Raw genomic sequence first — 27,010 nt, 5'->3', positions numbered from 1 at the left:
TTTTACTTTATATTTTGGCAACACTCCAGTGGAGAATACTCTCGTTGTAGCCAACTTTTAACATCCAACAATGATACTTCACATTATAGTTCCAGTTACTTAGAGTTGAACAATTTCAATGAAAAGTTACATCTATTTTTATATGTATTTAAAAAAAAAAAAAAAAAAAAAAAAAAAAGTACTTTGCTGCAGTTGAGCGATCCGATGCCGATAAACATCAATAGGCAGTGAAATATTTAGTACGTTGCAGACTTTACAATGTTGCAAGATATTAAATATGAATTATGTTCCTCAAGGGTGATAGAGAAAACACAACCTGCCTCAAGATGATTTCACATGTAAAAATGCACTGAAAATTCACTATTTGGTAAAACCTGAAGCAAACTAATCCAGTAGGTTGAGAGTTGTGAAAGAGAAGGAGCGCTTGATGTGTGTGAAATGTTAGCTGAGAGAGTTAATAATTAAAATGCAGCTATTCACGTTGAGGATGATGCAGTTCCAAATGACTCATTCATGCTCCCTCTAACATGTCACAGATCGTCATTACTACTCTTGCCGCTGGAAAACATGGGTCAGTTTGTGAGCAGTGAGAGTGAATGAGCGCACAAAGGATAGAATAAATTAATGGAGCGGAACAGAACAGAGTTATTTGAGAAAGGAAAAAGTTCACACTTCAGTCACTGTACACTGACCATCAGGCATTCGGGACCTTTCACTTGCAGATGACGAAGGGTGGGAAGTGGACTCTGCTCCAGGAAGGGCTCGGTCCTCTCGGTTCAGTCTTTGCCTCTGCGACCGACCCTCCATCAGCTCCATGTGCTCACAGTCGCCTCCCCCCTGCGCTTCTTCATTATGATCCTCTTCTTCCTCATCATCGCTCCAGTCTCCAGAGCCGGATTCGTCCACGGAGGTGTGACGGTCAGAAGACCCGGAGGGTGAAGCCGCTACCTCCTCTTCGTCTTCGTCCTCTCCTTCACCAGCGCCAGATCGCTCGCATGATGGAGTGGGCCTGTGGCTGACTTGGAGTTGTGAGAGCGCCTCTTCTAAAGAGGGGCTGCTGCTGCCAGGTCGACCGCCCAAGGAAGTTTGAGGTCTCAAAGTGGGTGGAGGAGCTGGCGGAGCAGATGAGATGCCAGTGCCCTGCTGTTGTACACCTGCTGCTGTTGTATCGGCTCCATCGGCAGAGTTTTCTCGACCCACTGCCCCGATTGCCCCTGTGACACCCTCTGTGTCCAAACGCAGTCCAGCCACTCCCTTCTTGGGAATATCCAAAACATCCCGCTTCATCTTGCGTCTACGTCCGTGCTCATTACGCCTGTACTGCACCATGTTCTCCAAGTCGGCTACATACAAAAACCCGGCGATGAGCATTTCCGCCGTCTTCTTGCCCTTGGAGAAAGCGTCCTCCAGCTCACGGCTGGTTCGCACATCATACTGCCACCAACCGTTGCGGCCCTCGTAATACCAGGCGTGATCGTTCACTTCCCCGCCACGACCCCCCGCTGACGCTTTCAGCTCCTCCGGAGACAGAAGTGTGGGCCTTTCCATGAAGTCATCTGGCACTTCCTGTCTGCAGAGGGCACAGCGTTTGCTCTGCCAGGATGCCCCTTTCACACAGAGGAAACAGAAGATGTGGTGGCATGGCAGTTGCACTGGGTGGACGCAGCTCTGCAGACAGATGGCGCACTCTGGTACAGAGACGGCTGGCGATGTGTTGTTGGAGCCAGAACATGATGATTCAGCACTGTTCCCACTGCCAGCAGCACCATTGCTGCTGGTGCTGCTGCCGCTGCCTTTCTTACTTGGGGGAAGTGAGCTAACAGAGTGGTCTACCTCCCCACAACTAGCCATCCTTAGCATGTACTGTGGATTGAGAAAAGTTAAAAAGAGGAAGAAAAAAAGAATTGTTACAGTTGTTACAGTAAATAGAGTATATATAAACAATTTACATACCCTATAGTGTTCCCTCGCTATACTGCGGTTTTGTGTTCGTACTCCAGCTCTATTGAGAATATATATATATATATATATATATATATATTTTAGTTTTTTACAGTAGAGAAAAATCTGTGTTTTCAGTGTAGTACTGCAACATGTTGGGCAGCACTGAGGTCTACTGAAAAATGCAGAGAGGGTCCCCTACGGAGCTGCAGTAGTAGTCGTTGCTCCCATAGAGCTGAGAGAATGTGTCTGTGAGAAATGTTGTATGCTCTGTATTTGTTGTTGTTCAGTCTGTGTTAAAATAGCAGTTGTTTGAAGGTTTATAATTACCGTAACATGTGCTAATTTCGGTTAGCTCGTCTATGCAATTTCACATCATACTTGAGCATTAAGCTAGCAGACGTTTGTTAGACGGAATTATATGATTTAGTTGAACATTTTTGTAGTTACAATATTTAGTTCTTTTTTGTTTTATGTGTCAGTTCTACAGTAAACTTCAACTGAGAGTGAAAAACAGGTTGAAGCATGCACACTAATTTTGAAAAGTCTGTAAGTGAGAGAGTGAGAACAGGCACAAATGAATACTTTAAATCAGTGGTTCTCATACTTTCCACACCAAGTACCACTTCAAAACATACTAGGCTCTCCATGCACCACCATAATGACTAGGGTTTACATGAAGATTTTTGGGGCCAATCACAGAGTTTAAAAAAAAAAAACGACAACCGATCACAACATGGAGCAATGCGTCAATTTAAATCACTTGTTCATTTACTGTTTATACTTGTGTGCTGTATACTGAGTATCTTCAAAAGTATTCTCTCCTCAGGTCATGTATTCTAATCAGTCAGGTCAAACCAACATTACATGACAGATGTAATGGGTGCTAACTTACTGTAATTAAATTACTTCACAAACACCAAAACTTTAGAGCATGATTCGACAGAACGCTGGCATGTTTACGTACAACCGTTAGTACTAGCACTAGCTTGCTAGGCTACATAGCGTTTTGTTGCCTGCTTGCGAGCCGTATCATACGCAAAGTATTCAGACCCCCTTAAATTTTTCACTCTGTTATATTACAGCCATTTGTTAAATAATTTAAGTTGAATAAACATTTGATAAAAACATTTAATAACTCTTCTACGTTGACTTAAAAAAATAGGTCGACGCAAAATTTCTGGCTCCAAAAAAAAAGAAAAAGTGCACCGCCAGAACCAATGTTTCACACGGACATTTATTGCAGACAGGCGCAGCGTTGGGCCACTGATAAACTTTGGCAAAAACTACAGGAGTGTCTGTAAGTGATTTTAAAGACTGTTAGATGTGTAATGTCCATGTAACATGATTTATGAGTGAGCTAAATGGTGGGTAGTGTTTTTGACCTAAAACTGGATCAAGAAAGCAACTCATATGCGTCAACTTCTATGATTATTGCTAAAATCTGTGCCAAAGTTTAAATCTTATAGCTAATAAATGAATTTTCAAACATTTTTTGTCATCAAACCCCTTTTATAGTACCTTGAACAATAGTTCAGCTATTGTTCAAGTTACAATTCAAGGTTTATAGTCTATTCAACTGTTGAAAAAATTATTATCCTTGACTTCAAAACAAGTTATGGGGGTGAAGGGGTGGGGTGGGAGAGATTAGGCGTGGAGGGTGGTGGTCCGGTACTTGTGCCCCTCCCTTTGGGACTGGTCGGGGCGCTTTGGTTGGGCTGGGGGACCACCCTCTGTCCTGGGGAGTGGGTGGCGTCCCCCTGGCTGGATCCCCGCGGGATGGGCTCGCTGGCTTGGCCCGCCCTTGCGGATGGGTGGGCCCAGGCCCATCCATCCGCAAGGGCAATGTGCCGGCTCAGCAACTCCGTACACCAGTTGATTAACATGCATATAATATGGTGTTCCTTCACTAATAAGTTCCATAAACACACTTTAGGGTTGTATTGCTTATGATGGGACAACTAACAATAACACAGGTTATATTAAGATATCAACTCACAGGTTTTTCCAGGTGTTTAGACACTATAAAGAGCATCCCCCCTCATGGAAGCCGTCACCTTATCGTGGTGGAGGGGTTTGTGTGTCCCAATGATCCTAGGAGCTAAGTTGTCTGGGGCTTCACGCCCCTGGTAGTGTCACCCATGGCAAACAGGTCCAAGGTGAGGGACCAGACAAAGCATCGCTAAAAGACTCTTATGATGAAAAATATAAGTGGATCGAGGTTTCCCTTGCCCGGACGCGAGTCACCGGGGCCCCCCTCTGGAGTCAGGCGTGGAGGTGGGGCTCGAAGGCGAGCGCCTGGTGGCCGGGCCTGCATCCATGGGATCCGGCCGGGCACAGCCCGAAAGGGTAACGTGGGTCCCCCTTCCCATGTGCTCACCACCTGTGGGAGGGGGCCATAGGGGTCGGGTGCAGTGCGAGCTGGGGGTTGGTCGAAGGTAGGGACCTTGGTGATCCAATCCCCGGCTACAGCAGCTTGCTCTAGGGATGTGGAATGTCACCTCTCTGGCAGGGAAGGAGCCAGAGCTGATGTGTGAGGTCGAGAAGTTCCGACTTTATATAGTCGGACTCGCCTCCACACACAGCTTGGGCTCTGGTACCAGTCCTCGAGAGGGGTTGGACTCTCTTCCACTCTGGAGTTGCCCACGGTGAGAGGCGGCGAGCAGGTGTGGGTATACTTATTGCCCCCCGTCTCGGCGCCTGTACGTTGGGATTCACCTCGGTGGACGAGAGGGTAGCCTCCCTCCGCCTTCGGGTGGGGGGGGACGTGTCCTGACTGTTGTTTGTGCCTATGCACCAAACAGCAGTTCAGAGTACCCACCCTTTTTGGAGGCCTTGGAGGGGGTGCTCGAGAGCGCTCCTGCTGGGGAACTTCAATGCTCACGTGGGCAATGACAGTGCAACCTGGAAGGGGGTGATTGGGAGGAACGCCCCCCCCCGATCAGAACCCGAGCTGTGTTCTGTTATTGGACTTCTGTGCTCATCACGGATTGTCCATAACAAACACCATGTTCAAGCATAAGGGTGTCCACATGTGCACTTGGCACCATGACACCCTAGGTCGCAGTTCGATGATCGACTTAGTGGCCGTGTCATCGGACTTGCGGCCGCATGTCTTGGACACTCTGGTGAAGAGAGGGGCGGCGTTGTCAACTGATCACCACCTAGTGTTGAGTTGGCTCCGATGGTGGGGGAAGATGCCAGTCTGACGTGGCAGGCCCAAACTTATTGTGAGGGTCTGCTGGGAACGTCTGGCCGAATCCTCTGTCGGAAGGAGTTTCAACTCCCACCTCCGACAGAACTTTGCTTATGTTCCGGTGGAGGCAGGGAGATCGAGTCCGATTGGCCCATGTTCCACGCCTCCATTGCTGAGGCGGCCGACCGCAGCTGTGGGCGTAAGGTGGTCGGTTCCTGGCGTGGCGGCAATCCCCAAACCCGTTGGTGGAGATGCCGTCAAGCTCAATAAGGAGTCCTTTTGGGCCTTTTTGGCCTGCGGGACTCCTGAGGCAGCTGATGGGTACCGGGTGGCCAAGCGGAATGCAGCTTTGGTGGTCGCTGAAGCAAAAACTCTGGTATGGGAGGAGTTTGGTGAGGCCATGGAGAAAGACTTCCGGACCGATTAGAGGAAATTCTGGTCCACCATCCGGTGTCTCAGGAGGGGGAAGCAGTGCACCATCAACACTGTGTATAGTGGGGATGGGGCGCTGCTGACCTCGACTCGGGACGTTGTGAGTCGGGGGGGAGAATACTTCGAAGACCTCCTCAATTCCACAGACACGCCTTCCCATGAGGAAGCAGAGTCTGGGGTCTCTGAGGCGGGTTCTCCTATCTCTGGGGTTGAGGTCACCGAGGTGGTTAAAAAGCTCCTCTGTGGCAAGGCCCCAGGGGTGGATGAGATTCGCCCGGAGTTCCTAAAGGCTCTGGATGTTGTGGGGCTGTCCTGGTTGACACGCCTCTGCAACATTGCGTGGACATCAGGGACAGTGCCTCTGGATTGGCAGACTGGGGTGGTGGTCCCCCTTTTTAAGAAGGGGGACCGGAGGGTGGCGGCACGGTGGGCGACTGGTTAGAGCGTCAGCCTCACAGTTCTGAGGACCCGGGTTCAATCCCCGGCCCCGCCTGTGTTTTTTTTAATTTCCTTTTAATGTAGCATACAGCTATTTTTCTAAAACCCTTAATCTTATGCATCTTGTTGTAATAGATATGAAATTTGTGTGAATTTTATTTATTATTTGTACAACCCCAATTCCAATGAAGTTGGGACGTTGTCTTAAACATAAATAAAAACAGAATGATTTGCAAATCATGTTCAACCTATATTTAATTGAATACACTACAAAGAGGCGGCACGGTGGTGACTGGGTAGAGCGTCAGCCTCACAGTTCTGAGGAGCGGGGTTCAATCCCCGGCCCCGCCTGTGTGGAGTTTGCATGTTCTCCCCGTGCCTGTGTGGGTTTTCTCCGGGCACTCCGGTTTCCTCCCACATCCCAAAAACATGCATTAATTGGAGACTCTAAATTGCCCGTAGGTGTGACTGCGAGTGTGAATGGTTGTTTGTTTGTATGTGCCCTGCGATTGGCTGGCAACCAGTTAAGGGTGTACCCTGCCTCCTGCCCGATGACAGCTGGGATAGGCTCCAGCATGCCCGCGACCCAAGTGAGGAGAAGCGGCTCAGAAAATGGATGGATGGATGGGACCGGAGGGTGTGTTCCAACTATTGGGGATCACACTCCTCAGCCTCCCTGGTAAGGTCTATTCAGGGGTGCTGAAGAGGAGGGTCCGTCGGGAAGTCGAATTTCAAAATTCAGGAGGAGCAGTGTGGTTTTGGTCCTGGCCATGGAACAGTGGACCAGCTCTACACCCTCGGCAGGGTCCTCGAGGCTGCATGGGAGTTCGCCCAACCAGTCTACATGTGTTTTGTAGACTTGGAGAAGGAGTTTGACCGTATCCCTCAGGGAGTCCTGTGAGGGGGTGCTTCGGGAGTATGGGGCACCAAACCCCCTGATACGGGCTGTTCGGTCCCTGTACGACCGGAGTCAGAGTTTGGTCCGCATATTCGGCAGTAAGTCGGACTCGTTTCCGGTGAGGGTTGGAGTCCTCAAAGGCTGCCCTTTGTCACCGTTTCTGTTCATAACTTTTATGGACAGAATTTCAAGGCGGAGCCGAGGCGTAGAGGGGGTCTGGTTTTGTGGCCTCAGTATTGCATCTCTGCTTTTTTCAGATGATGTGGTGCTGTCGGCTCCAAGCCGTGATCTCCAACTCTTACGGGAGCAGTTCGCAGCAGAATGTGAAGCGGCTGGGATGAGACTCAGCACCTCCAAATCTGAGACCATGGTCCTCAGTCGGTAAAGGGTGGCGTGCCCTCTCCGGGTCGGGGATTAGATCCTGCCCCAAGTGGAGGAGTTAAAGTATCTTGGGGTCTTGTTCACGAGTGAGGGAAGAATGGAACGGGAGATCACCAGACGGATCGGTGCAGCGTCTGCAGTGATGCGGACTTTGTATCGGTCCGTTGTGGTAAAGAAGGAGGTAAGCCGAAAGGCGAAGCTCTCAATTTACCCATTGATCTACGTTCCTACCCTCACCTATGGTCACGAGCTGTGGGTCATGACCGAAAGAACAAGATCCCGGATACAAGCGGCCAAAATGAGTTTCCTCCGCAGTGTGTCCGGGCTCTCCCTTAGAGATAGGGTGAGAAGCTCGGTCATCCGGGAGGATCTCAGTGTAGAGCGGCTGCTCCTCCACATCGAGAGGAGCCAGATGAGGTGGCTGGGGCATCTGATTCGGATGCCTCCTGGACGCCTCCCTGGTTAGGTGTTCCGGGCACGTCTCACCGGGAGGAGACCCAGGACACGCTGGAGAGACCACGTCTTTAGGCTGGCCTGGGAATGCTCAGGATCTTCCCGGAAAAGCTGGATGAAGTGGCTGGGGAGAGGAAAGTCTGGGCGTCCCTGCGACCCGACCTCAGATAAGCGGTAGAAAACGGATGGATGGATGAAAAAGCATCCCACCGCACCACTCATTAGTAGCACTGCCTTGCTCATGTCCCACATCCTGTCCTCTCTCATCTTGTCCTATTGGTTAGTTGTTGCATATCCTCAGGGCAAAACTTTTTTTTTTTTTTTTAAAGTCATATTGTCTTAGAATTTCACCTATTGGATATATATAAAAACATGAAATTTAAGAGCAACTAATTCAGTGGCTGTTCTGAAGCAGTGATGTTTTTTTTTTTTTTTTTTTTAAAGAAGTTTTGCTGATTAAAAGTTATTATACAGCTGGCCACCCACACTAGTAGTCAGACAACCATAATGTCTATCTACCAAATGACACTTGAGTGTCCATGTTCTACACACACACACACACACACACACACACACACACACACACACACACACACACACACACACGCAAACGCACACAAAAAAACAAAAAGCATGTATTCTTACATGCATACTCACATTAAGTAGCCTTAATGTGCATGTATCATGAGGCGTGCTGGCGGACCTTCGAATTTACACCTATAAAGTAAAAGAAGAGAAGGTCAGTAAATTTTCCTCAGACAATCCACACAGTTAGAAACTCCTGATGTAAAAACTTTGGCTGACACTTGATAAACAAGTTGCATTTTACGCGTGACATTACAAAGATTTTCGACACAGCTGTTACTGACATGAACGAGTGTTTTGAACAAAGGGCTACTCTGTTAATTGTTTGACTTGCATGGAACCGATTGAGTGGGAAAAAACGCTACACATTTGTGCTGACGGCCTCTTAGCAAAATAAGCCACAGAAAAAAAAGCAGTTTATATTACCAACTGCAGTACCAGAAAGAGATGACAATGGAATATTTCCATGAACCTCACTGTGGTGAATGACAGTCCTAATGCAAACTAGATGAAATGGCGTTCGAGAAATGAACAAAGCAAATGTGTTAAAAAAATGAGTACATATGACAAAATAACAAACAAAAATAAAATTAACAGTGGAATCTGTAACGCTCTTCCTAGTTGCTACGGCTAGTTAGGCTGAGGGCAGTAATTTGACTCCAGCAAATAGACGGGGTTCATGTGATGGCGCTAGCTTATTTTAGCAGGTCGACATTAACAACAAGGAGCACCTTTCCTCTCGCGTCACAGTCCAACCAGCTTCGCGGTTACATACCGTACTGATCGATGTCGTTGTCCACTTCTTCTGACACAGCTACATTTAAATAAAGGGGCGCCACTAGCAAACGTCAATGAAACAAATCCCAATGTTTTCTGGCTTTGTTTTCCACCGTATAAAAAGAAGCTTGGAGTGACGCATTCAATTTACCCCGGATTTCTGATGTTCAACTTACGTCACATCCGAGTTGTTGACGTTCTAAATTAACACAGACGCCTTCAAATAACATAAATAAAGATAAAATCATAAAATAATAATCCAACATGTTTACTCACAGTCAGTCACTATTTAAAATGTTAGGGTAGGATAAAATCATTCCTTGTATAAAAGGGGAAAGTACGGAGTGTCGTAACCCATTATATCAAATAGTGTGTCGAAATTATAATGTCAACTCAAACGGAGGAAATTGTAAAATTGCTAAATTAAGTGAAATAAAGTAAAGTACGTGTTTAAATGTGGAGTGTTCTACCTTTACGTGGTCGTACTAACGTCACAAGTGGCACTGCTACATAAGAATTAAGGTCTAAATCCTTAAATGCGTTGCGTATTCTTGTTTTCATTTATTTTGGATGCTCCGGCTTCGTCACTCAGCAGCAGAACGCGAGTTAAAAAAATAAAAAATAAAAAAAGAGGCAACAACTTTGCGTGCCTACGTCAACTGAGGTGAAATAACGCGAGATTATGTGGACGTCGACTGCTACCGGTGATCCGTCTCTTCCTGTTCGCTAGCAGCTAGAGGACGTTGGTGTCACAGAGGAGAAGGGCTTCTTGGGTATTTATTTTCAGCAAGCGAAGAAAACACAAAACTACAGCAACATGTTTTCACGCGCCGTGAGACCGACGATCAAACTCGCCAGGAGCTTGTCCACCTCGTCGCAGCAGCACACTAAAGTGGCGGTGCTGGGAGCCTCCGGCGGCATAGGCCAACCGCTGTCTTTGCTGCTCAAGAACAGCCCCCTGGTGAGTCAACTCTCCCTCTATGATATCGCTCACACTCCCGGCGTGGCAGCAGACCTCAGCCACATCGAGACAAGAGCCCAGGTCAGCGGCTACATGGGTGCCGGCCAGCTCGACGCTGCGCTCCAGGGTTGCGAAGTTGTCGTCATTCCCGCCGGCGTGCCCAGAAAGCCCGGCATGACTCGTGACGACCTCTTCAACACCAACGCAACCATCGTAGCCACCTTGGCCGATGCCTGTGCTCGCAACTGCCCCGAAGCGATGATCTGCATCATTGCCAACCCAGTCAACTCCACCATCCCTATTACATCAGAAGTCATGAAGAAGCACGGCGTATACAACCCTAACAAGGTGTTTGGTGTCACCACCTTGGACATTGTCAGAGCCAACGCCTTTGTGGCTGAGCTCAAAGGCCTTGACCCAGCCCGCGTCAGCGTGCCTGTCATTGGGGGTCACGCGGGGAAGACCATCATTCCCCTCATTTCCCAGTGCACCCCGAAAGTGGAGTTCCCTGCTGACCAGTTGTCCGCCCTGACGGGCAGGATCCAGGAAGCCGGCACAGAGGTGGTGAAGGCCAAGGCTGGAGCAGGTTCTGCTACCCTCTCCATGGCGTACGCCGGTGCCCGCTTCACCTTCTCCGTCTTGGATGCCATGAATGGAAAGGAGGGTGTGGTAGAATGCGCCTTTGTCAGGTCAGAGGAGACAGAGTGCAAGTACTTCTCCACGCCTCTCCTCCTGGGCAAGAATGGAATTGAGAAGAACCTCGGGCTCGGCAAGCTGTCCGCCTTCGAGGAGAAGCTGGTGGCCGACGCCATTGATGAGCTGAAGGGCTCCATCAAGAAGGGTGAGGATTTTGTGGCCAAGATGAAGTGAACAGAGACATTAAAGTAGCTGCAACTTGCCACTGTCATTGATATTTCCAGTCTTAAATTAAAAGGCTCTTTGGCAAAACTCCACTTCTGTCTGTGTTAATTCCTCTGTTTCTCTTTTAGCTGAATGATAGTCTAAATTCGGAAGCAGATTTTAACCTTTGTGCTTTCCCTTATCTTTTTAAAATGAGTTTGTCCCATCCAGCTACAAAGTGGGCACTGCTTTCTTGCATCCTATTTTACAAATATAGATTTCATTTATTTTCATAAATCTGTATCATTGCTAAAGAAGAAATACTGTCATCAGTGATTTTCATGCACATAAACCACTGAGTAAAAGGCTGTTGACCATCAATAAACAATAGGTAAAAAAATATTCTTATGGATTGTGTGTTTTTTCTTCAATTACTCTGGATAATTCTCGGTAAACTTGCACAATCTAATGAGATCAATACATTTTAGACATTTTCAGACATTTGCTTTTATTTGGCTGTTACATTGACGCACAGACTGTGCAGCTAAACCTATTAATTGTGTGGCCACTGAATGTACTTAATTATTAATATCCTGGCCACAATTTTCAATTAAAGAGAATTGGCTAAATGGAATCTATAATTGATGAAAGTTTAACTTTTTTAATGGAATTATGGAAATAAACCTTTCTATGATATTCAAATTTTTTGGAAAGGGTCTGTAGACTGTCTCACTATTGCGCTGCTGTGGTCCCTCCCCCCCTAGTCCCCTTGTCCATTCTGTCCAGATGCATTTTCAATAAACATCCTAATAATTAAAACATTTACAAATAAGCAGAGGGAGTATTTCAAACTCCCCTGTTGCACAGCAAAACTGTTCCCGCACAAAGGCATACAGATCCACCATTTTGTAAGGCCATGCAGCTGAACAGGACAGGTTTAAAAAAATAAATAAAATAATTAAAATATATATATATCCTGGCCACAATTTTCAATTAAGGGCAATTGGCTGAATGGTTGTCTTTTAGCTGGAAATGACAAGTTGCACAAGGCATAAATGTTGTTAGATGTATATTGTGGTAATGAAAAAGGTGACCTTTTTTGGGGGGTGTGGGGGGGGGGGCATTTAATGTCTAAAATTAGTCATACTCTTCTCAATACAAACCCTTAAGAATGGTGAAAGAAATGTTTCCTCAAAGGTGTCCAATAAGATCAGATCAGATAGAATAATTTCCTTAACACCTTCATCTCTTTTTTTAAATATATATATATATATATATATATATGTATATTTTTTTATTTTTTACGGCCATACTACCCTGAAAACTCCCAATCTCGTCTATTACCACCATCAAACAACCATAAGAATTATTTTCTATATCGCTTATCCTCACTAAGGTTGCAGGTGAGCTGGAGTCTATCCTAGCTGACTTTGGGCAAAAAGGGGGATACCAAGTTGCCAGTCAATCTTGAGGTGCTTATAGAAAGACTTAGACCTTAAAAAGATGGTCTTAAGTAGTAACCTTCAATTAACGCAGCAAGTTTTTGGGATGTGAGAGAAAGCTGGAGTCCCTATAAAAAACAAACAAACAAAAAAAAAACACACTAGCACAGGAAGAACATGCAAACGCCACACAGGAGGGTGAGGCCATTTCAGGTCTGTCATACAGTATGTGAGAACAGATAAAAGACAAGGCTACAGAAACCTATTAAAGTTTTATTTGACTTACAGGTGCTTTTGGATGTTGGGTGAGCAGCACAAGTTCAATTTAAACAAAGCAAAATCTTGTGGTGAATTTGATTTATTTTCCTACGTGACTAGAACTTGATTTATGTCCATGACAGCATGTGTTACGACTTTGTTCGCATGTTGGCTTTCTTTGACTCAGCAATGAAGGTTCCACGACATCAATTTCTATGGTGATTAGGAAATGGTCACAAGAAGGCAAGAACAAACCCTCTTTTAACTTTTTGTCTTTACAAATTCTGCACCAAATAAAATAAAGTAGATTGAGCTAAAAATCCTGAACAACAAAACAAAATGTCCTAAATAATGTTGCAACATCTACATTCATAATCCAAGAGCGCAACGTTGTAACAGGGCTCCATTAAATAACCATATCAACAAGCATTAAGGGTACTGTAATTGTCTTTCGGACTGCTTACTGTTACTCCACACTGACATCATCTTTGTTTTTTCGTACCAGCAGCAGTCTCAGCAGCGTCTCTTTCATTTTTCAAATGAGACACGAGTCAGTTGTAGAAGTAAAGGAAGAGTAGCTACACAGAAAAATCAAAACATTTAAAATCTTTAGGCCCCATGTGCCCCTATCCCGCTTGTGCATTAAGAGTTTATTCAAATCGTACAGGTAGCAGCGACACTCCCGCAGACAGGAGTTGAGAGGGGCAAAGAGTGGGTGAAGGTAAGAGGAGGAGGAAGATTTTGGGAGGTGTTAGACGTAATATGTCCACGGAGCTACTGTACAAGGCCCTCCTCGGGGGAGAAAGGGTCCAGGTCATGACCTCGCCGATGTCTGTGCTCTGTTTTGTTACTGTTGTCTTGGCGGGCCGCCGTGTCTCGAGCCCTTTCGCGCTCCCGTTTCCTGTCCCTTCTGACCTCTTGGTTCTCTTTGCGGTTGTTACGATTCCTCCGCCCTTTTCGATCATTTGGCTTCCGACCTATGTTGGGAAAAGGCGTTTATTTATGTAATTATCAAATCAAATTCCTATCAGATGTAGTGTGATTTCTAAAGACTCTTCACTAAATACAACTGCATCCATTAAATATAACATACCAACAATACAATACTGCATGCATTAAACTCCTAGTGCCGTAGTATAACTGGAACGCTAGTGAACTCAAAGGTTCTCTACTAAGGCGCATCAGTTGTGTTACAGTAAGTGAAGTCTTCAGACTGTGCTATAATGTTCTTTACATTCACTGTAGCTAAGAGTATTACAACTATAATAACCTTGCTTAACTCTTGCATGGTCTGGAATTCCCAGTGCATTGACTCTCTGGCCACCAGTCGCCTAAACCTGCACGACCTCGATACATGTCAATCTAAAAGCTATACATTAGTTATTGTTTCCAAAGATGGCACTACTCAATGCTGACTAACACTGCCCCATAAGTATTAATTTAACTGTCAATTATATCTGAAAAGTATTTCAAAACATTTAGTTTTGATTACCATGTCTAATTTAATGAGACAGGCAAAATATTGGAAAAATGTCAAATGTATTTGACCAATTAATGCCTGTCAGTCACACTGGAGCATTACTATATTTTAAAATTCAAGGTACAGTTTATGTAGCTGATTTCATTATATTGTGCAGGTGTACCTAATGTTTACTGCTGAGTATACAAGTGCAATAAACCAGGTTTTGAGCAATAGTGGGGCCTTAAGGTCATTGACCAGTAGGGGTCAGTCTTTAACAGCAAATCCTTTGCCAAGCACATCAGCTGTTGCTGCCCTCTCTGGAGTGATGAGCAGGCCTTTGTCCAAAATAGAAAGTCTTTAAATAAACCCCTCCCAGTATCTGCTCTTGCAACATCCCATAAACAAAACCAACAGTTTTGGTATGCTGAAGGTTTATCTGTAGTTGAGCTACAGCATACAGTAATAATGATAATAAGATCTAGTCTCAGGGAGCCCTGGAGATGGGACCTGCAAGCGAATGCAGAGGCCCTTTTAATGTTGTTGTGCTGCTGCTATTCATGTGTGAGTGGAACCGAGCAGCACTGCTTGCTGGGCTGCTTGGCTGGCCGCTTAGGGGGATTGTGAAACTGCTGAAGTCGGCAGTAGGTACAGACGCAGGGGAGAGGGAGAAAGCGATAAAGGGAGAGAGAGAATGAGATTTCGCTCTGTCCCCCCCCCCCCACGCACAACCCCTTATTTTTGCCTGCTCATTAATCAGCTCTGTCCTCTTACTGGACCAGGGAAGGTTCACTTCTTGACCCTCTTTTTACCACCCATCACACTCTCGCACCAGACCTTTGCAACATGGTCAACCTGCTCATACCTTAACGTATTAAAAAGACAGCTATTAAGTGCACCCTAATGAGCGCCATCAAAAAAGAAAATATTTCTCTTTTAATTTAGCAGTATGTTTATTATTGTTGTTGTAATTTGCAGTGGTGCAAAATGAAATGACTCACGGTGAACATTGTTTCAAATAGCTTAAGCAATGACAATAAACAAATTTGTGTGATGTGGTATTATCCATGTACAGTAAATGGACGTTATTTTGATTCAGCTCTAGTGGTGGAGTTCAACGTATGGTATTGTCCAAGTGTACCTAAAGTGTGTGAGTGTATGTGCACAAACATACTATGGGTGATACTGTATGTCTACGCAATATGAATATTTGTACAGTATATAGTAATATTTAAATATTCCATGCCACTGTATTGAGATCACAGTAAAGAAAGCTATATGAGTGCTTGGATGGATGGCTAGATGGAAGCACTGTAATCGGGTGCACTGACTCATTCAGGGTCTGCCCCCAGTCCTCTATAAACACAGGAAGTCCCCTTCGCTCTCATTGTTTTTCCTCTCCTGACACCATAACTATTTACGACAAGTTGGGTGGATTAGTCATACTGTAGACCCCGTGCTTTTGTGGAGCCAGAGGAGAAACCTAATCCATGCTGGGTTGAGATGATTAGGAGAGTGTTTATCAAAACCAACATGTATTTGGTTTGTTGAAACTGTTTCTGATGGGTTTTTGTAAACTGTGTTTTGACAAGTGTGTAATGGGCAAGCAATAAGACACCTCTTGAGGGTTTTGTTGTAACACTGTCAACAGACAGAGCACATTCCCCGAAGCCAGGTTTTAATACATCACGCTGTCAAGTCTGAGTGAAGATGACGTTACAATTTATAGTTTTATAAAATGGACTTCCTTTTACCTGCGGTAAATCGATTTATTTGAATTTAAGGATTTAAGAAAGTCTGTACATCAAGAAATATCATACAAGGTTTTTGGTCAGTCACTGTGCACTTCGCTGGAATAATAGACATAGATTGTCAATTTGGAAAGTGAGTACAGTCGTTCCTCGCAATATCGCAGTTCACCTATTGCGGGTTCAGTGTATCAAGATTTTTTTTCATTGTACATGACAGTACAAACAAATTTCAGTTGCTCGACTGGATGTCTCTGTTAAAGTAAACATCGTTAGCTAATTGAATGTACTGTAGCCTACCACTGCTAGTTAGAGCAAATTGTGAGCCATAACAGATGGTATAGATAGAGAGAAGATTGAAACAACTGCTGGTGCTCTTTCAATTGCTTTATTCAACAAATGGTAACGAAATACAGTAATCAAAAGCATTCTTAGCACACCTGCCAGTAGCCTCAACTGACTGTAAACCGCAGTGGCTTACGCTATAGCCATGATACAGTATAGCCGACGTACAGGACGTAATCATACGCTCACTTCCATGTAACTCAACAGAGCCGACCCGCTTTCTAAAGGCACACACATTCACAGTCAGAGTTTCTGTGGTGTAGAACAAGGCTGTCAAACTCAATTTGTCACATTGTAGTTACGGTTTCCTTCAGAGAGTCATAATGACTGTGAAACCATATAAATGGTTAATTGCCTCATATTGCATATAAACAAGAAACTGATGGATAACCAATTTTGAAATTAGAAGTCAAGGAGAATAGTTTTTTAACTAACTGTAAAAAAAAAAGAGTAGGTAACACGAAGGTAACAAAAATACTTGCAATATTTTAACATTATTATTTATTACATATGACAATTTGAAATTTTGGTAAAGATTTTAACAAGAATCATGGAAGTTGAGTCACATGATTTGCTTTCGCGGCCCACATAAAACGATGTGACAGGCCGGATCAGGCCCCCGGTCTTGAATTTGACACCAGTGGTGTAGAATGTGTGGATGGTGACCCCAAATGAAAAAAACTAAACAAAACAAAGCCTGTATTGGAGGATGGTGGTGAAGTGTATGCACGAAACTTTAAAATATATATAAATAATACCATGGAAACTAGGTTGCTACTTCATGGATTTTGTCTATTACAGGGTGGTCTGGAACATAACAGCCGTGATAAACGAGGGATTACTGTATTGAAGGATTCAAGGAGGAAAATAATCCCTGTACCAGTTTGAGGATTGTGGATGGTGAAATAAAATGACGATATTTAAAAAGTGTGGTAATGAGAAGGGCTAAAGCAATGTGAGAAGGAGGAGAAAACAAGGAGAGAAAGTAGAGAGCAGGAAAAGAAGCGGAGGAGGATGTATCAGTGTCTAAGGGCTGCTGGAGGATTACAGGGGGCTCTCTAAAGTCAGAACACTGACCCCTAGCGTGTGCAGAACGTAAACAGTGAGGAGAGGATGAAGCAATACAGATAATTAGTTTTCATTTACCACAGATCCCCGAAGAGCTAAAGCTACTTGGTAATCGCGGTAAGAACCACAGATTAACATGGCTGCATCATGTTCTCACTTAAATTTAAGCCTGAAGAAAATAGTTTCTGGAAAGGCTATTTAGCAATAATGGCGAATTAAGGATAAATTGTATATTAGCAATGATGTAACAAGAAGTGTTACTCTTGAATATCACAGCTGAATATAAAGTACTGTACACAAAATGAAATAGGCTCAAGAATGGCGGATAACATTGTGTCGTGCAAAGGAGACAACTGGAAAAAATGTTTTGGAAAATCTTCACTCCGGTTTTTAATTTTCAAGCATTTTCAGTGACCTTAATGTGGTTTGCATGTGGCGAAAAAAAAGTCCCAGAATTGAAAGGACAATACTGTAAAATGGTTTAAATAAATAAATAAATAAATAACGGTTTTGCGGCACAGTGGCAAACTGGTTAGCACATCAGCCTCATAGTTCTGAGGACCTGGCTTCAAATCCGGCCTCGCCTATGTGGAGTTTGCATGTTCTCCCCCTGCCTGCGTGGATTTTCTCCGGGTATTCCGGTTTCCTCCCACATCCCAAAAACATGGATGGCAGGTTAAGTGAAGACACTAAATTGTCCGTAGGTATAAATGTGAGTGTGAATGGTTGTCTGTTTATCTGTGCCCTGCGATTAGCTGGTGACCAGTTCAGGGTGTACCCCGCCTCTCGCCCGATGACAGTTGAGATAGGCTCCAATATATCTGCGACCCTAGTGAGGATAAGCGGTGCAGAAAATGGAATGGAATAATGGTGTTACTGTGAACATGGCCTCATCCTACATTAACATTCACCATTAGCCACAATAAAGACTTTCCAACTCAACTGACAGCGAGAATTAGCAGGGAGCTTACATGAGGGACTATGTTTTCTTTGGTGTGTCAGGGAGTGTGTGTGCATGGGGGTTGAGGGTGGCTGGAAAGGGTGAGAGTATAGACAGGGGGGACAGAGTGCAGTTTTCACTGTCTGTATTAAAAATCACGCCAACCCATTTGACTCTTCACAATTTATCACCACAAATGACGGCAGTGTCTCTGCCTAAGTGTCACAACACTGGATTGGTTGTGTAACACCAAACTAGGCTGTCAGACGTGATTCAAATGTATAGGGTTTATATAAAATAGTGTATTGGTTTGTGTGTGTATTGGCAGCTGTAGGGATAAACCAGTACTGATCCCCTGGTCGTTGTGTGCCTCCCTGGGGGAGGATGTTGATGTTGGGCTGGCTGTTTCTGCTCCAGAGTGTTTCTGCTCTCTCTCTCTCTCTCTCTCACACACACACACACACACACACACACACACACACACACACGCACACACACACACACACACACACTCACGCATACACACGTGATTGTTCTGTAAATGTGAGGCCCCACGGGGCTGGATCTCAGCTTGTCTGCGATCTGTCATTTAACACTACAGAGCCCGGCAACAAAACAACCAGCTGTAGCCACCAAGCACCTCAGCAACCACACACACAGTTGACACATAAAACAAAACATAGGGATTTATATTGAGACAAGTCTGTCTGAGCGCAGTTTTCTTTCCGTTGTATGGAAATTATCATGATCATTACAAGGTAGGTATTTTGCGGTCCTACTGTTTTAAAATCCCAAGAGATCTCGTGGGAATGGCACAATATCCCCATAGCAACATCATACATGCCCCCACTCCCTCCAATCCTAACTGTCCTCCCTCTAACCACAAAGACAATCCTCTGAGTAAACAGTCATAGTCCTGAGCGGAAGATGGAATAGCTGTGATTGTACAACCCCAATTCCAGTGAAGTTGGGACGTTGTGTTAAACATAAATAAAAACAGAATACAATGATTTGCAAATCATTTTCAACCTATATTTAATGGAATACACTACAAAGACAACAAATTTAATCTTCAACCTGATGAACTTTATTGATTTTAGCAAATAATCATTAACTTTCATTTTATGGCTGCAACACATTCCAAAAACGCTGGGACATGGTCATGTTTACCAGTGTTACATCACCTTTTCTTTTAACAACATTCAATAAACGTTTGGGAACTGAAGACACTAATTGTTGAAGCTTTGTAGGTGGAATTTTTTCCCATCGTTGCTTGATGTACAGCTTCAGCTGTTCAACAGTCCGGGGTCTCCGTTGTCGTATTTTACGCTTTATAATGCGCCACGCATTTTCAATGGTAGACAGGTCTGGACAGCAGGCAGGCCAGTCTAGTACCCGCACTCTTTTACTACGAAGCCACGCTGTTGTAACACGTGCAGAATGTGGTTTGGCATCGTCTTGCTGAAATAAGCAGGGGCGTCCATGAAAAAGACGTTGCTTGGATGGCAGCATATGTTTCTCCAAAACCTGTATGTACCTTTCAGCATTAATGGTGCCTTCACAGATGTGTAAATTACCCATGCCATTGGGACGAACACAGCCCCATACCATCACAGATGCTGGCTTTTGAACTTTTCGTCCATAACAGTCTTCTGTGGCTCTTTTCCTCTTTGGCCTGGAGGACACGACGTCCACAATTTCCAAAAACAATTTGAAATGTGGACTTGTCGGACCACAGAACACTTTTCCACTTCCACGGGCATTCAATGTTGGTTTTCGGCCTTGCCGCTTACATGCAGTGATTTCTCCATATTCTCTAAACCTACACACATATTATGGACCGTAGATGATGAAATCCCTAAATTCCTTGCAATTGTACATTGAGGAACATTGTCCTTAAACTGTCTGACTATTTTCTCACCCACTTGTTCACAAAGAGGTGAACCTCGCCCTATCTTTGCTTGTGAATGACTGAGCAATTCAGGGAAGCTCCTTTTATACCCAATCATGGCACCCACCTGTTCCCAATTAGTCTGTTCACCTGTGGGATGTTCCAAACAGGTGTTTGATGAGCATTCCTCAACTTTCGCAGTATTTTTTGCCACCTGTCCCAGCTTTTTTGGAACGTGTTGCAGCCATAAAATTTGAAGTTAATGATTATTTGTTAAAACAATAAAGTTGATCAGTTTGAACATTAAATATCTTGTCTTTGTAGCGTATTCCATTAAATATAGGTTGAACATGATTTGCAAATCATTGTATTCTGCTTTTACTTATGTTTAAGTAAGTCCAACTTCATTGGAATTGAGGTTGTAAAACCAGAGAGCTCTTGACTTCAAAACCTTGTCCATGCGTCACAATAATGGCAAAAAATGAGCGACAGTTTAACAGTCGCAAAACTGGATAAACTTGTTATTATGTGACAAGGTTTTTCTTCTTTTACGTGTTTTTGTCTTCATCACTGTTCTACTAACCTGGACATTGTTTCCTCTTGACCAGACACTCTTTGATTTCTAAGATCTCAGGACATGGTCTGCCAAAAGGCGATGAGTGCTGCAGGACCTGCCGTTTGCGGGTCTCCTGGCCCCGCTTGAAGCCACAGGTTCTGTCGGACCGAGAGCAGGGACTCCATTCGCTCCACTCGGCCACTTCGCAGTGCACTGAAGGGAAAATGAAAATGAAGAGGATTATTTTGGCTCCATATTAGATGAAGATGCGGATGTGTGACACATGCATGTTTCTTGTGTTCAGGATGTGTTCAAGTACCGCATTGTTGGTAGTGTAGTTGTGATAATATACTGTAGATGAGCAACACACTTGTTTGAACCATTTTCCAATTGGCTTTTGCATGAAAGGTCAAGGACTCTAATTGTACTTTTTTTTTTACTCAGACTCAGCTCGCCTTGGTTTGGGGTGTTCAGTTTTCCACTTCAAAATAGTGCGCAGGAAATGAGGGTCTTCAAAACACTGACTGATCAGGTACTCGAAATAGTCCCCTATAGTACCTACTTTCGCAAATACAAAGTCAATAGAGTGTAGAGCTGTTGCAAGTACTACAGTGGAAAAGGGACGTTGTGTTGACAGTTTAGAGGTTTGGCAGATTTTTGGTTAGGTGTGCGCCCGAGACCCTGAATAGTGTAGGTGGCAAAAAAACAGTGTTTTCAGTACAAGCATGTTTTATGATTAAATTGTGGGAGGACTCATTTTCTTATGAAATCTTCATGAATATCATGTTGCATAGTATGCAATGCATACGCGACTAACCTTGCCGAATACACTCCATGAGTTTGTCACTGGGTTCATAGTCATCTGGACAGATGTGGTGGCATCTCCCATTGAGCTGATACAGGCCCGGCCGGCACCTTGTACATGTCTCGCTGTTCACACATAACTCACACTCTGCAGGGCAAGCTGCAAAGATATACAGTAAATACAAATTGGATGTACACTTTTTACACGTTCATTCCCAGCTTGTTAAGGTGCATGTTGGGAAGACTTTGGTCATAAGAGGCATCCTACTCCAACTGATGAAACATTACATATACATATAACGCTGAGTACTCACTGGGAACACACTCCCTCTGTGTATCGCTGCGGACCAGCCCCTCAGGGCAGCTCTCTTGGCACTTGCCCAGGTGAAGGTAGAACCCTATCCGGCAGCGCGTGCAGAAGTTCTTGTTGAAGCAGGAGTCGCACTCAGACCTGCACTCTTGACAGAGAAACACGGACCCACCACCGGTATTTACCGGTATTTATTTAAATGGCACAAATCATGATGTGTTTCCTCTGTGTTAAATATACAGGGTGTCACTGTGTGTGTGTATGTGTGTGTAGGTGTGTGTGTGCGCACGTGTACATATCCCCCTGTTGAGAATATACTGTAGGCTTCTGAAGGCAAATTGTATCTTACTATTCATACATGATTTTATTACATGTCGATAAAAGGAAATGTTAAATGCATACTATTGTATGACCATATGCCACACATTGCATGGGAGAAAGATAGATGGCTAATGCCTTACTTGTGCACGTATTTCTTTCTGGTGAGCGGGTGCCGTAAAAGCCTGGAGGACAGGAAGTCATGCACACCCCGATCTGCTTCATCCCAATCCTCTCCAAATGCATGAAGAACCGTGGCTTGCAGGAAAGGCAGCCATTGTAGTCAGAGCAGGTTAGACAGCCACCCTGCTGGCACCCTGAACTCACACCAGAGATCTCTGTTGAGATAAGCAGGGACATAGTTATGTATTAATTTGACAATCGTGTGAGTGCAATCGACAAAAGGCCCTTTTTCTTGTGTGTACCAACCTCACTTGTATCAACAAACCCAAATAAATCCAACAAGGTGACCCATTTAACTTGCTTACTGGTTTTTTGTTGAATTCTAATTTAAGTGCTCGTATGGGGGCAGCAATTACAGCTTCCCCGCCCCTCAAATCACAGATTTGTCAGAGTGCTTTTGATAAATGAACCCGAAGCAAGTTGCTTCTGATGCGGTCAGTAAGAATTTACCCACCGTTGGGGCTTACTAAGAAAGTATCCTCTACAATTATTTTAATCAACCTTGTACAATCTGTGATTTTTTTCAATAGGCAAATCTTTTCTTTTAATGAGACCGTGATTAGATCAAAAATTAAAATTGAAAAATCTACCGAATAGAGATAACTAGAAATACAAATCTATGACAAGCATGGACCGAAAAAAATCATGACTCTGACCACAGAGTGGCAGGCAGCCATTTTTGCAATCAGCAGTGTGCACTCTTCCGAATCAAATCCGGCCTCGCCTGTGTGGAGTTTACATGTTGTCGCCGTGCCTGTGTGGGTTTTCTCCAGGTACTTCAGTTTCCTCCCACATCCCAAAAACATGCGTGGTAGGTTCATTGAAGACTCTAAATTGCCCATAGGTGTGAACGTGAGGGAGAGTGATTGTTTGTTTATATGTGCCCTGTGATTGGCTGGCGACCGGTTCAGGGTGTACCCCGCCTCTCGCCCAGACTCAGCTGGGATAGGCTCCAGCACGCCTGCAACCCTAATGAGGATAAGGATTATGGAAAATGGATGGATGGATGATGACTGAATTACTGAAAATTACAATTTGGTTATAATGTCACAAATCTGGCGGCACGGTGAACGACTGGTTAGAGCGTCAGCCTCACAGTTCTGAGGACCCGGGCTCAATCCCCGGCCCCGCCTGTGTGGAGTTTGCATGTTCTCCCCGTGCCTGTGTGGGTTTTCTCCAGGCACTCCGGTTTCCTCTCACATCCCAAAAACATGCATTAATTGGAGACTCTAAATTGCCCGTAGGTGTGAATGTGAGTGCGAATGGTTGTTTGTTTGTATGTGGCCTGCGATTGGCAGGCAACCAGTTCAAGGCGTACCCCGCCTCCTGCCCGATGATAGCTGGGATAGGCTCCAGTACGCCCGCGACCCTCGTGAGGAGAAGTGGCTCAGAAAATGGATGGATGGATGGAAGGATGTCACAAATCTTGCAAACGTACACAGAATGAGCACAACAATAATTTATGTATGCTCCTCTTTATGTGAGTCAATAATGATCTCGAATCCCATGTGCGTCAGACATAATACAGCTCCAGTTGAACTCAAAATTATTCAAAATTTTGGGCAAATTGTATATACTTTTTGCTTAGTTTATGATGATACATTTGATGTTTTTTTTAGATATACAATGTATTGTAGGCAAACCATTTTCAATATAATGTAAATTGATAGCACCACAAATTCTGTGGTCACACTGTGTTACAGTTAGGATGCAATGAGGATACAGTAGCAAGATTGTTTATCAAACTTAGTAGACCTTTCCAAGTTGTAGTTAAATGTGAAAAAAAAGAAAAGAAAAAAGAAATCAGTTTGGAATGTCTTGGCTCATGTCGATTATAGAATAGATAAGATTGAGTTATTTCATAACATTTTACAACTGTTTCAAATCTTTTCTACATCCTCCAGCCTTGTGCCCAGCTGCCCCCGCCAAAAATCCTTAAGATGTAGGAATTTGTCTTGGCCCTCACCTTACTCTGATACAAACTCATATGGGCAGTAATATTTTGTAGAACATACCAAGATATTCGCGCACTAATAAAACACAGGTATACAGATGAAAAATAAAAAAATACAATCAGTGTTAATGTCTAAATAAAATAAAGATTTTATTTAGATGGCATTTATTCAAACTGTGCTCTCTCAATATTAATAATGAATGACGAAGGAACGAAGGAAATCTGTTGGAGTCCATGACAATTTAACCACCAACTTTCCTTTAAGTTACTGCATGATAAATTTGAATAGTTGAATTGTAGTCACTCCTACCCTGTCTTTCTCTCTGACGTCAGTACTCATTCACCCCCAAATTCCTCAACTAATCCTCCCAATAGCGAAAAATATCAGCATTAGGATTGTTATTGTGCAACCTCTTTTATGGCAAATGAGTGTAGCAATATGGATGACCCCATATCCAATGAAATAGCCATAATGTAAATAACTTCAAGATGAAACGTGAAAAGCAATACATAAACTTCATTATTATCATTAGCTTTCTTTGCTGTTGGGCTGGGAGAAATCACAGCTACTCCTCTAATTCCATATAATGAGGCATGTCGGCCATTTCTACAAAAGTTCAAGTTACTAAATATTGTATGTTACTGCTATAAAGTTTTAAAACAGCACATTATATTTTAAAACAGCCAGTTATACATCTATTTTGGAAAAATCTATGAGTAACATGTATATTTTGGAAATGATCCGTGAGTGATTTTGAATTTTCTTTTAATTCTTTTCCAGGAGTGATGTCTGAGCTAATTTCCAGGCTTTAGGTTCATACTGTTGGAAAGGCAGGCTCAGCTCGCAATAGCCGAGCTAAATTACAATGAACGAAGCTGCCTAAAGCAATTGCAACCCCAGGGCCCCCTCGAAACTCAATTTAATACAATACACTGTCAACCCTAGAGGCATTTTCCTCCCAAATGTCCTCTTTGGTAGTCGCAAAAAGTTCTTTTTTTTTTTTAATTATGGACAATGCTGATCAGAGCTAGATAATGAGATGTAAAGGAAACACGACAGGTGGCAGGGATAAAAACATAACTCCAAAGGTCTATAGGTCAGACACGGTTTTCTGATGGAATATTCCAGTTATCAGCGTGTCTCTTAACAGCCTTTGTCACACAACACATCTTTAGACTCTCAGTGATAAAGTGGGTGTAGAAATAATTGCAAAAATACACTATTGATTGTTGTTTTACAGCCTGATAGAAGGGGGCTAAAGAGACGAGAAGCACGGATGGACTCCCGGGATTTCACCCTTTTTCATATATGTCATGCGATGTTATTTTCTACATTATCAGCATGTGCATACTATAACCTACTTTGTGTTTTTATCAGAACATATGAGACATAAAATGACCACAGAAGCCTCATCAAATCATTTCCCAACAACAGCTTTGAACAAACAGACATTTTATTTCAACAGATAGGTACTAGTCAGGGCATGTTTCAGTCCACTGGACTGGAGCGTGGTCTGGCCCATTGTGGCCACTAGGGAGCGACTGGAACCAGCATACGACACAGCTCGGCACGGAAAACAATTAACACACTGCCAATTAAGTCAGTCGCTTGAAGCAACGTACTGAGACGGCGACTCTTGACTAATAGAAGGGGCACTTTTCAGTACAAGTGCGGCTGCATCAGAGGGTGCTGGACATTTCAAATAATTCAACTCTAGAAATCTATCAGCAACGAAATAACATTTCTGTCTTGGGTTATTTGTAACAATAATAATAATAATAATAATAATAATAATAATAATAATAATAATAATAATACATTGTCATTACTGTCATTGTATATATCGGTTAGGGATGAGGAAAAGTTAGTATATTGAGTCTGTTATTCCACGTCGGTGCGTGTGCAGTACTCACGTTTATGTTGCCGGTGCCTGGAGGTGCTGTGCTGCTGACATCCAGTGTAATCCATGCAGTGCAAGATGATCCAAACAAAGGAGATCAGTTGTAATTGCATAGTAGCCCAAAGATGAGACCGGTAAAAGCCAATGTCAATGTTCACCAAAAACGCGAGGTGGGTCAAACAATCCCTTTTTGACAGTGGCAGAGGGTGGGTGGTGGATGACTCGTATTAGACAGAACGGGGGCCCCAACAATGTGGTGATATGTGGTGATGCAAGTGCACAGTGGCCCAATGATGCCTGGGCCGCTTGGACAGTAACATCATGCACAGGAGCTTCATATGTGCAAAGAAAGACAGAAAGACCAAAAATCAGGCATCCAAGAGCACTCCCCCGAAACAAAAAGCCCAAATATCATCTGGTCAAAATAAGGAAAGTACTGCAAAACGACTCAGACATTTTCAAATATTATATCCATTGGGAGAGCTCCAAGTGGCCTCCTCTTGCTCCTCTGCTGCGTCCCGGTGGAGGCGCGCCGTGCGTCCTGGTGCTGGTGGCGCACTGATGGGCTCCCCTTCATTCAGCATCAAAAGTTACAAAGCGCGCACTCACACCACAAGGACGCGTACCACTCATAAGGACACGAGACAGAAGGTAAGTTGTGAGCTCATACTCGCACGTCCTCTCCGTGGCGGACAGACACATCGAAAATCTCCGCACTTTCAGCTCTTTTCTGCTTTGCGTGCAGGAGTCATTCACTCCCCTCGATCCTGTCGTCTCTCTCTCTCTCTCTCTCTCTCTCTCTCTGTCTCGTTCTCTCTCCCTCTCTCTCCACACGAGCTCTAAAGTTTATTTAGAGGGCAGTCCCCCCGTGTCAAAAAGAGGGAGCGAGAGTTTGCAGATTCTGTAGGCCTCCTGCCTCCCACCGTGCATC

General features: G+C 44.1%; 3 protein-coding genes across 5 annotated transcripts; 1 reads left to right on the top strand and 2 right to left on the bottom strand.

The window, feature by feature from the left end:
- Positions 1 to 156: 156 nt before the first annotated feature.
- rnf146 (ring finger protein 146) lies at positions 157 to 9,705 on the bottom strand. Of its 3 annotated transcripts, none has more exons than XM_061775720.1 (3): positions 9,572 to 9,705; positions 8,397 to 8,456; positions 157 to 1,863 (listed from the first exon to the last, which is right to left on the bottom strand). In XM_061775720.1, exon 3 carries the CDS (start codon positions 1,858 to 1,860, stop codon positions 667 to 669), a length of 1,194 nt encoding a protein of 397 aa, XP_061631704.1. In that variant the 5' UTR covers positions 1,861 to 1,863; positions 8,397 to 8,456; positions 9,572 to 9,705; the 3' UTR covers positions 157 to 666. The 3 variants fall into 3 exon arrangements, with proteins under 3 accessions (XP_061631704.1, XP_061631703.1, XP_061631705.1); XM_061775719.1 differs by lacking the exon at positions 9,572 to 9,705 and adding an exon at positions 9,100 to 9,545; XM_061775721.1 differs by lacking the exon at positions 9,572 to 9,705 and adding an exon at positions 9,056 to 9,079.
- Positions 9,706 to 9,781: 76 nt separating this feature from the next.
- Positions 9,782 to 11,015, top strand: mdh2 (malate dehydrogenase 2, NAD (mitochondrial)). The gene has a single exon (XM_061775722.1). The coding sequence runs from the start codon at positions 9,919 to 9,921 to the stop codon at positions 10,930 to 10,932; it is 1,014 nt and encodes a 337-aa protein (XP_061631706.1). The 5' UTR covers positions 9,782 to 9,918; the 3' UTR covers positions 10,933 to 11,015.
- Positions 11,016 to 12,603: 1,588 nt separating this feature from the next.
- rspo3 (R-spondin 3) lies at positions 12,604 to 26,868 on the bottom strand. Its single transcript, XM_061777657.1, has 6 exons — positions 26,093 to 26,868; positions 22,185 to 22,379; positions 21,728 to 21,871; positions 21,427 to 21,573; positions 20,637 to 20,822; positions 12,604 to 13,579 (listed from the first exon to the last, which is right to left on the bottom strand). The coding sequence occupies exons 1-6, from the start codon at positions 26,190 to 26,192 to the stop codon at positions 13,377 to 13,379; spliced, it is 975 nt and encodes a 324-aa protein (XP_061633641.1). The 5' UTR covers positions 26,193 to 26,868; the 3' UTR covers positions 12,604 to 13,376.
- Positions 26,869 to 27,010: the final 142 nt, after the last annotated feature.

Source organism: Phyllopteryx taeniolatus, chromosome 6, assembly GCF_024500385.1.
Source record: "Phyllopteryx taeniolatus isolate TA_2022b chromosome 6, UOR_Ptae_1.2, whole genome shotgun sequence".
NCBI classification, from domain to species: Eukaryota; Metazoa; Chordata; class Actinopteri; order Syngnathiformes; family Syngnathidae; genus Phyllopteryx; species Phyllopteryx taeniolatus.
This window is presented reverse-complemented; position numbering and strand designations above follow the sequence as displayed.

Coding starts and splice junctions, on each gene's coding strand:
- rspo3 (XM_061777657.1), bottom strand. CDS start 26,192: ATGCAATTACAACTGATCTCCTTTGTTTGGATCATCTTGCACTGCATG. Junction 21,574..21,727: donor ACAGAGGGAGTGTGTTCCCA/GTGAGTACTCAG, acceptor ATATCTTTGCAG/CTTGCCCTGCAGAGTGTGAG. Junction 20,823..21,426: donor CATGGAGTGTATTCGGCAAG/GTTAGTCGCGTA, acceptor TTTTCCCTTCAG/TGCACTGCGAAGTGGCCGAG.
- rnf146 (XM_061775720.1), bottom strand. CDS start 1,860: ATGCTAAGGATGGCTAGTTGTGGGGAGGTAGACCACTCTGTTAGCTCA.
- mdh2 (XM_061775722.1), top strand. CDS start 9,919: ATGTTTTCACGCGCCGTGAGACCGACGATCAAACTCGCCAGGAGCTTG.